The sequence below is a fragment of the Chaetodon trifascialis genome, chromosome 16 (genome assembly GCF_039877785.1).
Source record: "Chaetodon trifascialis isolate fChaTrf1 chromosome 16, fChaTrf1.hap1, whole genome shotgun sequence".
Lineage (NCBI taxonomy): Eukaryota > Metazoa > Chordata > Actinopteri > Chaetodontiformes > Chaetodontidae > Chaetodon > Chaetodon trifascialis.
This window is the reverse complement of record NC_092071.1, coordinates 17,736,977-17,749,846: the sequence shown is the minus strand read 5'-3', so window position 1 is coordinate 17,749,846 and position 12,870 is coordinate 17,736,977. Positions and strand designations below refer to the sequence as shown.

General features: G+C 42.3%; 1 protein-coding gene across 2 annotated transcripts; it reads right to left on the bottom strand.

Annotated features, from left to right (window-relative positions):
* Positions 1–1,503: 1,503 nt before the first annotated feature.
* LOC139344662 (protocadherin alpha-C2-like) lies at positions 1,504–9,422 on the bottom strand. 2 transcript variants are annotated; one of them, XM_070982989.1, is made up of 3 exons: positions 6,795–9,422; positions 5,093–5,129; positions 1,504–4,158 (listed from the first exon to the last, which is right to left on the bottom strand). In XM_070982989.1, the coding sequence occupies exons 1-2, from the start codon at positions 9,228–9,230 to the stop codon at positions 5,118–5,120; spliced, it is 2,448 nt and encodes an 815-aa protein (XP_070839090.1). In that variant the 5' UTR covers positions 9,231–9,422; the 3' UTR covers positions 1,504–4,158; positions 5,093–5,117. The 2 variants fall into 2 exon arrangements, with proteins under 2 accessions (XP_070839090.1, XP_070839089.1); XM_070982988.1 differs by lacking the exon at positions 5,093–5,129 and having other exon boundaries at positions 6,795–9,405.
* Between the last annotated feature and the right edge of the window lie 3,448 nt (positions 9,423–12,870).

The following is a 12,870-nucleotide window of genomic DNA, read 5'->3' as shown; positions in this document are numbered from 1 at the left end:
GTCTTCTAGTCGAGCTCTATGCAAGCAAAAGCACTTCTCTGATTGTGAAGGTTTTAAGGTGAGTTATGATCAAGCCCAAAGACTAGAAATGAAAGCACTGCAGCACTCCACCGTGAAATCCTGATGATGTATAATGGGGTGCTTAATTGCATACCTCTTCCAAACTACAAATCACCTGATAAAGTTTCTACTACTTTACTGTGGAGATGAGAAAGTTTTTCAGTGCTTCTGCTTTTCTGTGATTGGTATATATATAAGTGCACTGTGGAAACACTCAAAGGCCCTATACTGTGAGCTCTTGCTGTCTCCAAACAATACGAAGAGGTTTGATGGGTCTGTAACCTCTTAATTCCTCCCCCCTCTAATGTAGAATATATAGACAATACTAACAACATGCAATTTTTGAGACTGGTTCGTTTCTGGTCAGGGAGTACATTCTAGCCTACCATACATGAACAAATAAAAGGGTCCATCATAGGGCCAGCATATGGAGGTTTTAGTAGAGGATAGGAAACCTTCAGCTGATAGTCAAACTGAAGTGCCGTCTCATTTCCCACCATTCTATTTGAACTGACAAACAAATCAGGGATGTGGCTATTCACAGCTGCCCTTATGACTATTCTTACTTAATATACTGGATAGAGAAACAACTAGAATAATATGAATAATATGAAAACATCTTGCAGAGAACTCTGCAAACACAATCCAAACCTACCTTTAAGTGAACAGTAGTAACAAGTACTCTTTTGCACTCCAGTGTACCACAGCTGGGCTGCACAACCCTTTCAGCACCACGGACAGCACCAGGCCTGAAAGTGCAGACCGCTGGGGAGGTGGACTGATGGCAAGTTACAGCAATCCTTAGCACACACAAATGTAGCCACCGGTGCACTGTTTATTTCCCCTGACCTACTTCCAAACCTTTTAAAGCACAAGTAACTAGATGACCTTAAGGCCTGTGATATGGCAGCGCTGCAAAGTGCTGGTGAGTTGAGTGGTAACCACTGGTTCACCAACTATCCTCTTTATGACATCTCTACAGCATTTCTCACTTAACTCTATCATTCTGTCCGTCAAAACACCCTAGATGTGTGTAAATGCACTTCTACCAATAAGTAGTAATAATTATTAGAGTACACAGCACAGTCAAACAAAGGAATTCATGGGGCCCTCACACATCAGTCTCCTGCAGGACTGCAGAGTGACAGCCCTGTGTGGTCACTGTGAAGAGCAGACTATGCAGTTTGGCTCTGGGCTTTGGTTAATCCTGACAAAGCTATTATTTTGTCTGCTTCTGCGATTTGAACTGCAGGCACATCCCCTTTATTTACTTTCAATTTCCAAGAATTAGTGCAGCGCGTTATACAGAGAAACTGGGTCAAAATGTGTGTATGCGAGGGAATTTCAGAGAGAGAGAGGGAGAGAGGGAGCATGTGTGTGTCACATTCCAGAAGTCACACGCAATAACTTTGTTTCATTTTTCATCACAGACACAACAGAACGACAGATTAAAAAGCTTTATTCAAACTAGTATGATCAGGCAGAACATTTAAGCCAAATAAGCAACATCAAAATCTGACAATTAACTCGACTTGAAAATAAAGCAAGAGCATTCTCTCCCATACTGTCTCTGATCCGCTAAGCGGGATGGAACTGGATAAGGTTAGATGCACCTCTCGAAGCATACTGTACAATCTGACTGGCTAATTAGAAGAGGAGAACTGAGCTGTGTACACAAACGAGAAAGAAACACACTTTTACTATGCCAAGCACAAACACCTCCTGTGCCATTCGATCACAGTGAATACAGAAGATATCAAAAAAGTCTACTGTATAAAAAACACAAAGTATAAAGTAGTTCAATGTACAGTAAATGCATCTACCAGTTCGTCATAGAACATCAGCTCCATCGCAATTCAAGGTATTTTATCGCTGGGGTAACTGTAATTTGTAATACTGTATGACATGCCATTATTTCATTCATCAACAGTCATATACATCTTTTACAATGCAGAAGGCACACAGGAGCTCATTATATGTGCAATTTAGGAATTCTTTAAAACACTGTTGGAATCAGCTGGTTCAGGCAGTGATTGCACACATAACATGTACTCCACAGCGAGAGATCCCTCATTAAGTGATGTCTTGAGTCTGACAGAACAGCCAGCCAGCTGTGTTTATGTCTGGGCAGCCTGGTGGAACACCAACACCAGGCAACAGCGAGAGAGGGGAAAGAGAGGTTCGATTTCACTGACTCAGAGAATGCAGCTCGATACATCTAGAAATAGTCACTGCATTACTGAGTGAGTGCTGCGATCACATTTAGATTCGGTGCATATTTCAAAAGTGCTGTCATCTGCTTAATACTTTTTATGCACTATGCTTTTTTTCTTCTTCCAGAGTCAGCACTAGAATACTGCAACTATAATCCATGCTCACAACCCAGTCCCCTTACCTCATCCAATTAGATTTGATCATTTAGCACCTTCATGAGTGGTCTTGATAAGCTCCTTGTTTCTGAGAAATTAAAGTCCTGGGCTTCACAGTAGTGCAACAGCGCTACCTTTGAGGTCAAGAAAAGTACTCTGGTTTCCATTTTAACTTCTGTACACTATCAAAACAACATCATTATGCACTAAACTACAAATATGCAACACAAAATGCCCTTGAAGAAGCTCACAAAAGCAGCATTAAAAGTTAATACATAAAATATCTATAAAAACATGAATATTCATAAAACAACACCTTGCCTGGACCTTATATTCCCTTGTACCATGGCAAAGATGAATACTTTTTAATATTCATACTCTTTTTGATAAACAGTAAATCATTACAAAATATTTTTTTCTAATTTCCACTGTTGTATTTTTTAACCAATTAATACAATTTTCACTGTGTGCAATGAATGATTGAGTTCGTATTGACAGCTTGGGAAAAGCCAGTGATAATTAGATTGAGAATAGCTTATAAGTATGATAATATCTTATTATGAAGAAAGCTGAGTTGACATTTGACCCTGTTTCGAAAAATACGGTTCATCACCTTTGGACGTTTTACATGCTGCCCACTCTGGCCCCGCCCCAGTTTGTTACGTCTGAGTACCACTGAGTAAAAATGAAATCTGAGGCCACACCTCCTCCGTGCACCCTCGCTCACGTTTGAACATCACGATCACGGTTCAGAAATTTCAATATTGCAGTGTTATTCATACCTCCCCGATACAGCAAGATAACTGTATGCCCAGATGTTTTACAACAGTACAGATGTCTATAAGGTACGAAATGCACACCTGACGTTAGTGTCAAAATTCTTTTTGCTTCTCTGACCTTATGATTTCTATAGAACTACAGTTTTTACAATCAAATCAAAAGAAAAGCAGTGTATCTTCTATGTTTGCTCCAGTTTTCTTGTCTTTCATTCTTTTTTTTTTGGTCATATTCACACATTCATCACCGTTGAGTACGACAAACATTGTAAAAAACCTCTAAAATCAGATCATTGGTTATTTCATCGGCAAGTTTCTGGTTGACAGTATGAGCCTCGCTGACAGCAAGACTCATAATACAGGAGAAATTAATATTTGAAAAAGAGAAAGGAGTGCAAAGCCTGAATCACTGACATAACCAGCTACAGTTCAGTATTTATCAGATTTATGGAAGAATCATAGTCACCCTGATTCATCTGTTTGCAAGTCTGTGTTTTCTGACCTTTCGCTTAAAAAAATGTAGCATGATGGCGACATGGTAAGCTACTTATGGTTTCTAGAACTACAGCACACAGCGTAAACCCTGCAGAGAAGGCAAATTTGTTCATTGAGGAGTTTCAAAGCATTAAGGAGGGATGATTTACTACATGACGCAGCTCTAGAAATGTCCAAATATCCTGCTATAAATGACTTCAATTCAATATCCAAATATATTGAACATGTTGTAGAATCATGCAGATCCATGCTTAAAAGAGAAAAGACAGTTGAAAGCTGAGGTGATCAGTGGTCGATGTTTGTATGGGGGACTGGAGGAGTGAGAGAAAGAAGAGTTGGAGCAGAGGGACTGAGGGAGGACAGTTGTTTTACATCTTCTTTGTGAGTCACACGGAAAGATTTCAGTCAGAGACTCCCATGAAGAGATGATTATATCATGGCAGTTCTCTTCTGGGTCCCTAAAAAGAGACAGAACATTGAATTAGACAACAAGTCAACCTCCATATAAACTTCTAGAAAGTCCTCACTCATGCAACAGTGGATTGTGACTGGTTACTGCCACCATCAGTGACATGTTGCTGGGTTTGGGGGGCATTTATATTCAGGTCTAAATCAATAACTTGTTTTAATGGATTACGTTCCCTTTTGTTTTTTAAAAATATCAGTGCTGTTGAGGATTGTAAATTTTCACCAAATCATCCATGAGACGAGCATACACAGCTAAGATATAATATGACAAAGCTATTCACTACAATAGGGAAGCAGAAGGTGTAATTAAAGCATGCACAAGCAGGCATCACAATGTGCTATTTGGTATTTGGTGGGCCAATATTACAACCACAGAAGGGAGAAAAAGGATAAACTCCACTTTATTTATTTTACATTTAAAATGTGCCCTCACCGAGCTTGTGTGCAAAGATGTGGAGATAGTTGAATAGTCAGCGCTCTCAGGTATGTTACATGCTGAGAACCTATTCAGGACAATTCACCCCATAATCCCTTTTTTCTGTCTGTGCCATCACTTTGCCCTGAATCTCCGCCAAGCTAGCCAGATGTGCACAACACAAAGTCTGACCAGCAGCCAATTTTATTCTAATCTCCACTCTCGGTAAGCTGATAGGTTTTTGCACTTGAGAGACCGGCCAATTTAAATGTGGAGTGCTCACAATAGCACTGGAGCAGAGTGCCGTATTTGTGAGGGACAGAGAAAAATTTGATTCTGCTCTATTGAATCAGGAGAGTATGTTGACCAAAGGATTTGCACTGGGAACTGTGACAGGTTATCACACCAGATCTTTGAGCCAAACCAAGACTGTATACCAAATAGAAAAGGATAGAAAATGTCTACACAATTATAGTGGCTCTACAGAATGCAGTTAGCAACCAGCATACCTCCAGTTGTAGAATGGACTTCCTTTCATTTTGAGTACTTAAGAACAGAAAAAAAGAGACAAGTTCAGTGGTACGTGTGAAACTCAGACACTCAAACCCACACTTACAATATATACATTTACATCACACACAAATCTCTCTCTCTCTCCAGGTGCATCTGCGCATTTATGCATATTCAATCTCTTTAATCTTTCAGCGGATCGCTTGTTGCAGTTTAGTTTGCAGGTCCAGCTGTACGAAAGAAAACAACATCTGAATCACTCTCAGCTGTTCTACACTGACTACAGTGCAGCGTGTGCAGGGGTGCTGCTGGAGACTCCACAGACTCTGAGCATGACACATTTCACTTAGTGCAGCGATATCTTTCTTGTCCTTGAAGAGAACCCCTCCACGTCTGGGCGTCTTTGAAGTACTCCCCCTCTTACGCCCACTCGTGATTCTCTGATTGTGTGTTGTGCAGCTGCAATAAATGACCTACATACTGCATTAGACATCGAACAGTGGCACATTTTCAGTCTGGGGGTATTTGTTTGGCCTAATTATGCAATGGAAATGCAGATAGTTCGCTCTAGTCTTAGTCGTAGCTTTTATCTTGTGCCCTTTGGAAACAGGTGCATTACAGCCCATTAAATATCAATATAGTATGAGCATCGCAGAATATCAATCAATACTGCAGTATTCTTACACCACCAACCTCTATGACACTTAGCCGATTCTTGTTTTCATTTGCATCACATTTCAATTTTACTTAGACCACACAAAAAAATCATTGACCATTCTCATAACCAAGACATGAACTATATACTATAACATTATTACATTCTTAACACTGATGCATCAATGCGCTGTAGCATTTTAATGTTGTTGCTGGTAGAGGTGGAGCCACATTTAATAACTTTTTATCACTGACTGTACAATTAGAGCTGTGCACACAGTTGTGTAGTTTAGTCCAGTGGCTCCCAACCTAGGGGTCAGGCCCCCTCCAAGGGGCCACAAGACAACTCACATGATAATTTTACCTTTTCAAGCCTAAAACAGGTATTTAAACACCATCTGAGATGTTTAGAGAGAAAATGTTTCTTTGGAGGATTTGTTAATAACTTAGACATTATGTCACTATGACACACTGCTTTTTTGTGTCACCAATGAAAGACTGGTTTAATTTGCATTGTGTTTGATACACTTATCTCACATTTTGTGTAAAATCCCCCACTGGAGAGTACCTGGTACCTCTTTACCACCAATTAACCAAAGTGTCTCTGTGATTCAGATAAAGTAAATAAAATGTGAATGAACCAAAACACAGAAATATGAAAGAGTGACACTTGATGCCGAGATAATTATCTTCTAATTTTGCTCAAGTGACCTGTTGAGAATGAGAATGAATGTGGAGAACTACAAGATGATGATACTGTGGGATACATAAAGCAGTGCGGGCAGTTCTTTGAACCTGCAAAAAGAATCAACAGCATCTTTGATCCACATTAAATACAGATAGGTAAATAAAAAGTTTTGCTCTCCAGGGAAAAACAATCTTGGTATGTCCCTGGACACATCAATTAACTGTCTCATCAACACTGTGTTGTCTGTAAGCACCTGAAACAAAAGTGTGTTGGCCTTTTTCAGCTCCATCAAAAGCTACCCTTAAAAAAATAAACACTAAAGCACATCCAGAACCAGCTGCCACTCCATTTATACGTACCTCCAGTGTGGATGCTCTGGAGTCTGTGGTCTCACTTGGCCCTATGCTCCTGGGTATACTGGACACAAAATACCCTGCTCCTTTGGGAATTATCGGCTGTCTCACGACCACTTTGCCTTTCCTGGTCTCTGCGAGGAACAAACTGTACCAATAGGCATCGCTGGAGATGAGGGTGGAATCTGCGATGGTGGAGCTTCTCTGGCTGATCACGCTGTTCCTGCTGATCACGCTGTTTCTGTTGGCTGGGGGGATCTTGATGGCCTTTGGCTTTGGTTTTTGACACTTCAGCACAATAATAACCAAGATGGTTATCAGCAGCAGAAATGACACGGCCCCTAAGCCGATTACTAAGTACAGGTTCAGGTCTGTGAAGACATCGTACTCTATTGGCAGCTCTGTGGTCTCTGAAAAGGACATGACATGTTCCACTGTTGATATCTTGATGGTGACGGTAGCAGAGAGAGCAGGTTCGCCATTGTCTTTGGCAACAATCACCAGCCGCTGTTGTCTTGGGTCTCTGTAACTGAACATCCTCGTCGTCCGGATCTCACCGTTGTACTGGTCCAGGCTGAAGAGGCTTGCATCGCTGATCTGCAGGAGCTGATACGTGACCCTGGAGTTCTGCTCAGAATCTGCATCGATAGCGATCACTTTGGCCACCAGGTGCCCCTTATCCGTGGACCTCGGTATCACCTCCTCCACGACAGAGCCCTGAGCCCTCCACGGTGACACTATGAGAGGAGTGTTGTCATTCTGGTCCAGAATGATGATGTGAACTGTCACATTGCTGCTCAGCGGGGGAACACCAGAGTCTCGAGCCTCGATGTGGAAAAGGAAATCCCTCTCTCTCTCATAGTCAAAGGTCTTCAGGGCATAGAGATCACCGTTCTCAGGGTTGATGGAGAACAGCATTGACATAGACGTGTTAACAATCTCCTTCTCCATTATGAAATAAACCAAGTACTGGTTTTCATTGAGATCTGGGTCAAACGCACTAAGAGATGTCAACAATGCCCCTGGTAGGTTATTCTCCACCACATGGATGGTGTAGAAGGACTGGGGGAATGTGGGTGCATTGTCATTGACATCTAGAATCTCTAAAGTGATGGTTTCGTTTTCAGATAAGGGCGGCGAGCCTTTGTCTGTCACCCTCAGGGTGATGTCATATTTGCTTACTACCTCTCTGTCTAGCGGCTTTGAAACCAGCAGCTCAAAGTAACCCTCTGAGGATCTGTTGAGGCGGAACGGCAAAGACCGCTGCTGATTCAGAGTGAGCGCCACCTCCCCGTTGACCCCAGAGTCCCTGTCACTGACACTGACCACTGCTATTAGCGTCCCTACTGAGACATTCTCAGTCAGCGCACTTTTCACAGACTTGATGATCACCTCTGGGTAGTTATCATTCAGATCTGTGACGAACACCATGACTTTACAGTGACCGGACAACGGGTTGGCCCCTCTGTCCTGAGCCTGTATGTGCATCTCAAAACTCTGACTCTCTTCGTAGTCGATCACCCCCTTCACCTTGATCTCACCCGAGCTTGGATCAAGTGAGAAGAGCTCCTGAGTCTTCTCTGAGGTGTAGAGAGTGTATGAATATACTAACTGAGCGTTCGTGCCTTCATCCAAGTCTGTTGCGTTTAAGGTCATGACCACTGTCCCTGCAGCCGAGTTCTCTGAAACGTTGACTGCAAACACCGGCTGACTGAACAGGGGGGCGTTGTCATTGATATCCAAGACATTGATAACGATGCTGGCTGTGCCGGAGCGGGGAGGCACCCCTCCATCCACAGCGGTTAAAATCAAATTATGAACTGCATGCTCCTCTCGATCCAAATTACCGTTCAGCACTAAATCGACATATTTGGAGCCATCGCTGCCAGTCTGTATGTCGATGTTGAAGTATTGGCTCTGGCTGAGATAGTAGGTCTTGATTGAATTCGCCCCCACATCCGCATCCACGGCGTTTGTCAATGAAAATCTCTCACCGGGAGGGGTTGCCTCCGACACGTCCAAGTGCATTGTCCTTCTGCGAAACACGGGCGCGTTGTCGTTGATGTCCATGATTTCCAACTCGATGTTAAAAATGCGAATGGGGTTTTCGAGTATGACATCCATTTTCAGAAAGCACGAGGTGGTTTTAGTCATGCATATGCTTTCCCGGTCGATCTTCTCGCGGATGATCAACTCCCCTGTTTCTTTGTTGATGTCAAGGTAATTCTTGCTGTGAATGACATCGAGTTTTGCTCTGCGCTCCACCAAACTGCGAACATCCAGACCTAAATCTGTGGCCAGATTGGCAACAAAGGAGCCCTCTTCCATCTCCTCTGGAATAGAGTACCGAGTGATGGAAAGCGCGCATCCCCATAGTGTACCGAACGATAAAACAGCCGCGATCAATCGTGTCCGTGAAGGTGCAATGACAAGCGCCATCATTGTGTTATTTTTGAAATGCAGAAATGAAACAGGTCCTTACGATCAGGTTGTCTTGGTGTGGAGGAGCGCCGGTGTCATTCTTGACTCCACGCGTTGTAGCTGTAGCTGCAGCAGGCCAAACACAGCACAGTACCGCTGGAGGAGCGGGGCTCTCTCAGCACTGCTCTGCAGAGGCGGAGGCAGCACCTGTGTGGGCTGCTCGGGTGGCCTCGCTGCGTTAAAGGGCGGCACGTATGGGAAGGCTGGTGCCACAGTTTGCAAAAATGGAAAAATATTTTTTCCTAATTCTAAATTTTGTGCAACAACTTGCATTTCATTTTTTTTATATATATGTATGAAAAGGTGCAGTTGGTGGATTAGATGTGATAAAGTAGGCAAATTCAAACAATACTATTTAAATTAATATTGTCTGAACTATTATTCTCAAGTAAGGAGACATAGTAAAATTCCTATATAGTTACAACACACACACACACACACACACACACGCACACACACGCACACACACGCACACACACACACACACACACACACACACACACACACACACACACACACACACACACACACACACACACACACACACACACACGCAGATGTGACTCAAAGAAAACACATTCATTTATTTGTTCAGCGTGATTAGAAGGCCTTTGTGGAGCCACGTTGACAATAAAGTTGAAAAAAATTGTGAATTCTACATTACAGTAATTAGAGTACATAAGAAAGGTTGTTATTTTATTATTGAATTGTTGAATTCTGCAAAAATTCTCAGAATAAACAACCTAGAATCTGCTTTAAGGGTTACAATCAAAGTGTTACCAAATGGGAATAACAGGGAAAAGCTGAAGGAATATTATGTTGTTGTATGCTGCAGTAGTGTCATACTGTGTGAGGCTCTTGCTATGTGGCTGATGATGATATGACTGAGAGTAGTGAGCAAAATAATACTACTTTTTGTCTCCTTTGGTATTTAGAATATGGGCACCTCCGTCTTGTTGGCCATTCCTCTCTCAGTGTAACCATATCAAACCAACAGTCAACAGCCATGGAGTTTCAAAAATGTAGCAGTTTTATTAATACACCTAAATGTATCTCCAGCTTTTTATTTGGAGTGACAAGCTTTAGATTGAGCACACTGGCCATTATTCATCACAGGACCACAGGCCATGCAGCTTTTACTCAGTGTTATTAGTCAGGTTAGTTGTTGTATTTTAATGTGTTTGGTTATACCAGTGTTTCTCAATTCCGGTCCTCGGGCCCCCCTGCCCTGCATGTTTTAGATGTTTCCTACTCCGACACACCTTAATCAAATGAGTGGCTCGTTACCAGGCCACTGCAGAGCTTGATGACGAGCCGATCATTTGAATCAGGTATGGTGGAGGAGGGACACATCTAAAACATGCAGGGCAGGGGGGCCCGAGGACCGGAAATGAGAAACACTGGGTTATACTGACATGATGCTTGAGTTTCTGAGGGTCCTCAACATTCCTCTCCTTTAGCTCCATCCTGTGACAATTTAGAGAATTACAGGGGGATCTGGTCTCCACCCACTCCACACACACGCACGCACGCACGCACGCACACACGCACACACGCACACACACGCAATATCTCATCTGTTACTGTAAATGCATTTATATAGTAAGATCTCTGCGGTGTATTTAATAAGATTTTAGCACCCTGAAACTTCCTCCCCTATAAAAAGCTTATTTCTAGTTGCTTTGGACAAACATGTCTGCCAGATTAATGTGATGTAAAAACTACAAAGGCAGACCAAGTACCTTGGAAAAGATACACAAGGAATATTAAGCTGCTCCATAGCTTTATCTGAAGTAAATCTCCAGTTTGAAGGTTTTACTTGTTGAACAATGACCCACAGTCATGTAGTATGGCAGCAAGACAAAGGCACCTATTCAAATTGAGTTTTATATTTATGGCTGTATTTATAACTTTTTATGGAAGCTGATATATACTCCTATATACCTACTGTTTATAAAAGCAATGACTCCTGCCCACCACCTGCTATAACAGTGTGTTGAGCAGGGCAGGAAAGAGAGGATAAATTAGAGCTCCTGCTGTAGTCTGTCTCCCTGTTCCTCACTTTCGCCACATTTCTGTTTCCCCAGGCCCCTCACTGCTAATCTCCACTTATCCAGCAGATGACCTCACACTTTCTCTGCTTTCCTCATCACCCGACTGCCTCAACAAACCACTCACCTGTTGTCATGCCCCTCACTTGCTCTGCAGTTGCCTGGACTTCCCTGCCCACCTCCCCACCTGCAACTCATTCTATCATCAGCTACTGACTACATGTACTGGTCTGCATCCTTTGTTCCTTGCCATATTGTTAAGTCAGTATCCATGTGCTTTTTCTGTCTTCACTTCTTCCTGTTTATCTGTTCCCTTGTTACTGGAACCTGTTTTTGCCTGCTATAAAATCACTGAACTGCAACAGGTCTTCCTCAGAAATGTGAATTTGGGTCTATCCCCTGTTTTTCAGCTTACACAAGCTGTGACAGCTCCTGGCTGACATGAGACATAGAAATAGCAAGTTAATGTACTCTTGCATTTACTGTACATATGAGTGTATGCAGCATGTTAAGTGATATGCAATCAAATGTACTCAAACTAGATCAAGTCCTTGAAAATATAAAAACAAAAATCTTATGATTGTTTTAATAAAATAAATGTACAAGAAGTACATCAGATGAAAAGTAACAAAAGAGAAAATTCAAGCTAATGTACGCAAAGACATGGGTATAGATTGGTTAGTTTCTTCATAATAGGTATCTGTTTGGGAAAAGCACCCCCTAGTGGACAATAAGGGGAGATTGCTCTGCTCCACTAGAAGCTATGGACTGTTGGGAGAGATAAAAGAGAGATAAAGAGAAAGACAGCAGATTGGGCTCTGGCACACAAGTTACATTTATCTAACAGTACATTTCTGCTTATAGCACATGGGATATATCATGCCTGGCTGTTTTTTTGTGCTGGTAGTGGTCCAGCCAATTATAAATCTTGGCTTGATTATCTGTAATTACTGGCAGGATAAAGTTGTTGTCCTATCTGGATTTGTATCTTAAATTCTCAGTAGTCTCTGAATGACGAGGATATATATTCATTATTTTCCTCAAAGGTTTCATGCCTTTGACTCAATCTTCACAGAGCTCAAAATAAATCTGAAACTGGCCCTTGGCACTCAACTCTTTGAACATGAAGCAGCTCACTGAGCCAGCCAGGCCCAAGATTAACCCACTGGTCTGCAATAACTCGGTCTGAGGCAATGGATCTTGAAGATTATTTCCAGAGTAGTAGTTTAAACCCTGCGTTTACTGACTGGAATGTCAAGAGAAAAGGTTAAATGGCACTCAGAGCCATAAGCCACAACACAATGATGATAACACCTTCTTGCTCCATACACACCAGGTCCATGTTGTAGAGTGAGGATCCTCCTGACTAAGATGGGGCTCTTGCCCTCAACTTGTAAATGCAGCCGGGTTAGCTGGAATCACTATGTTTGATTCCATCTCTGCAGAGAACTGTGAAAAAATAGTTCAGCGTATCATCCAGCAATGGCGGGAACAAAAGTGTAGCTGTTCTGTCAAAAAAACAAAACAAAACAAAACAAAAAAACCCCCAG

Bases quoted from the DNA above. Each gene is read 5' to 3' on its own strand.
- LOC139344662 (XM_070982988.1), bottom strand. From the start codon at position 9,230: ATGATGGCGCTTGTCATTGCACCTTCACGGACACGATTGATCGCGGCT. The intron at 4,159-6,794 runs GTACGTATAAAT...GTCTCTTTTTAG, and splicing joins CCAGAGCATCCACACTGGAG to GGACCCAGAAGAGAACTGCC.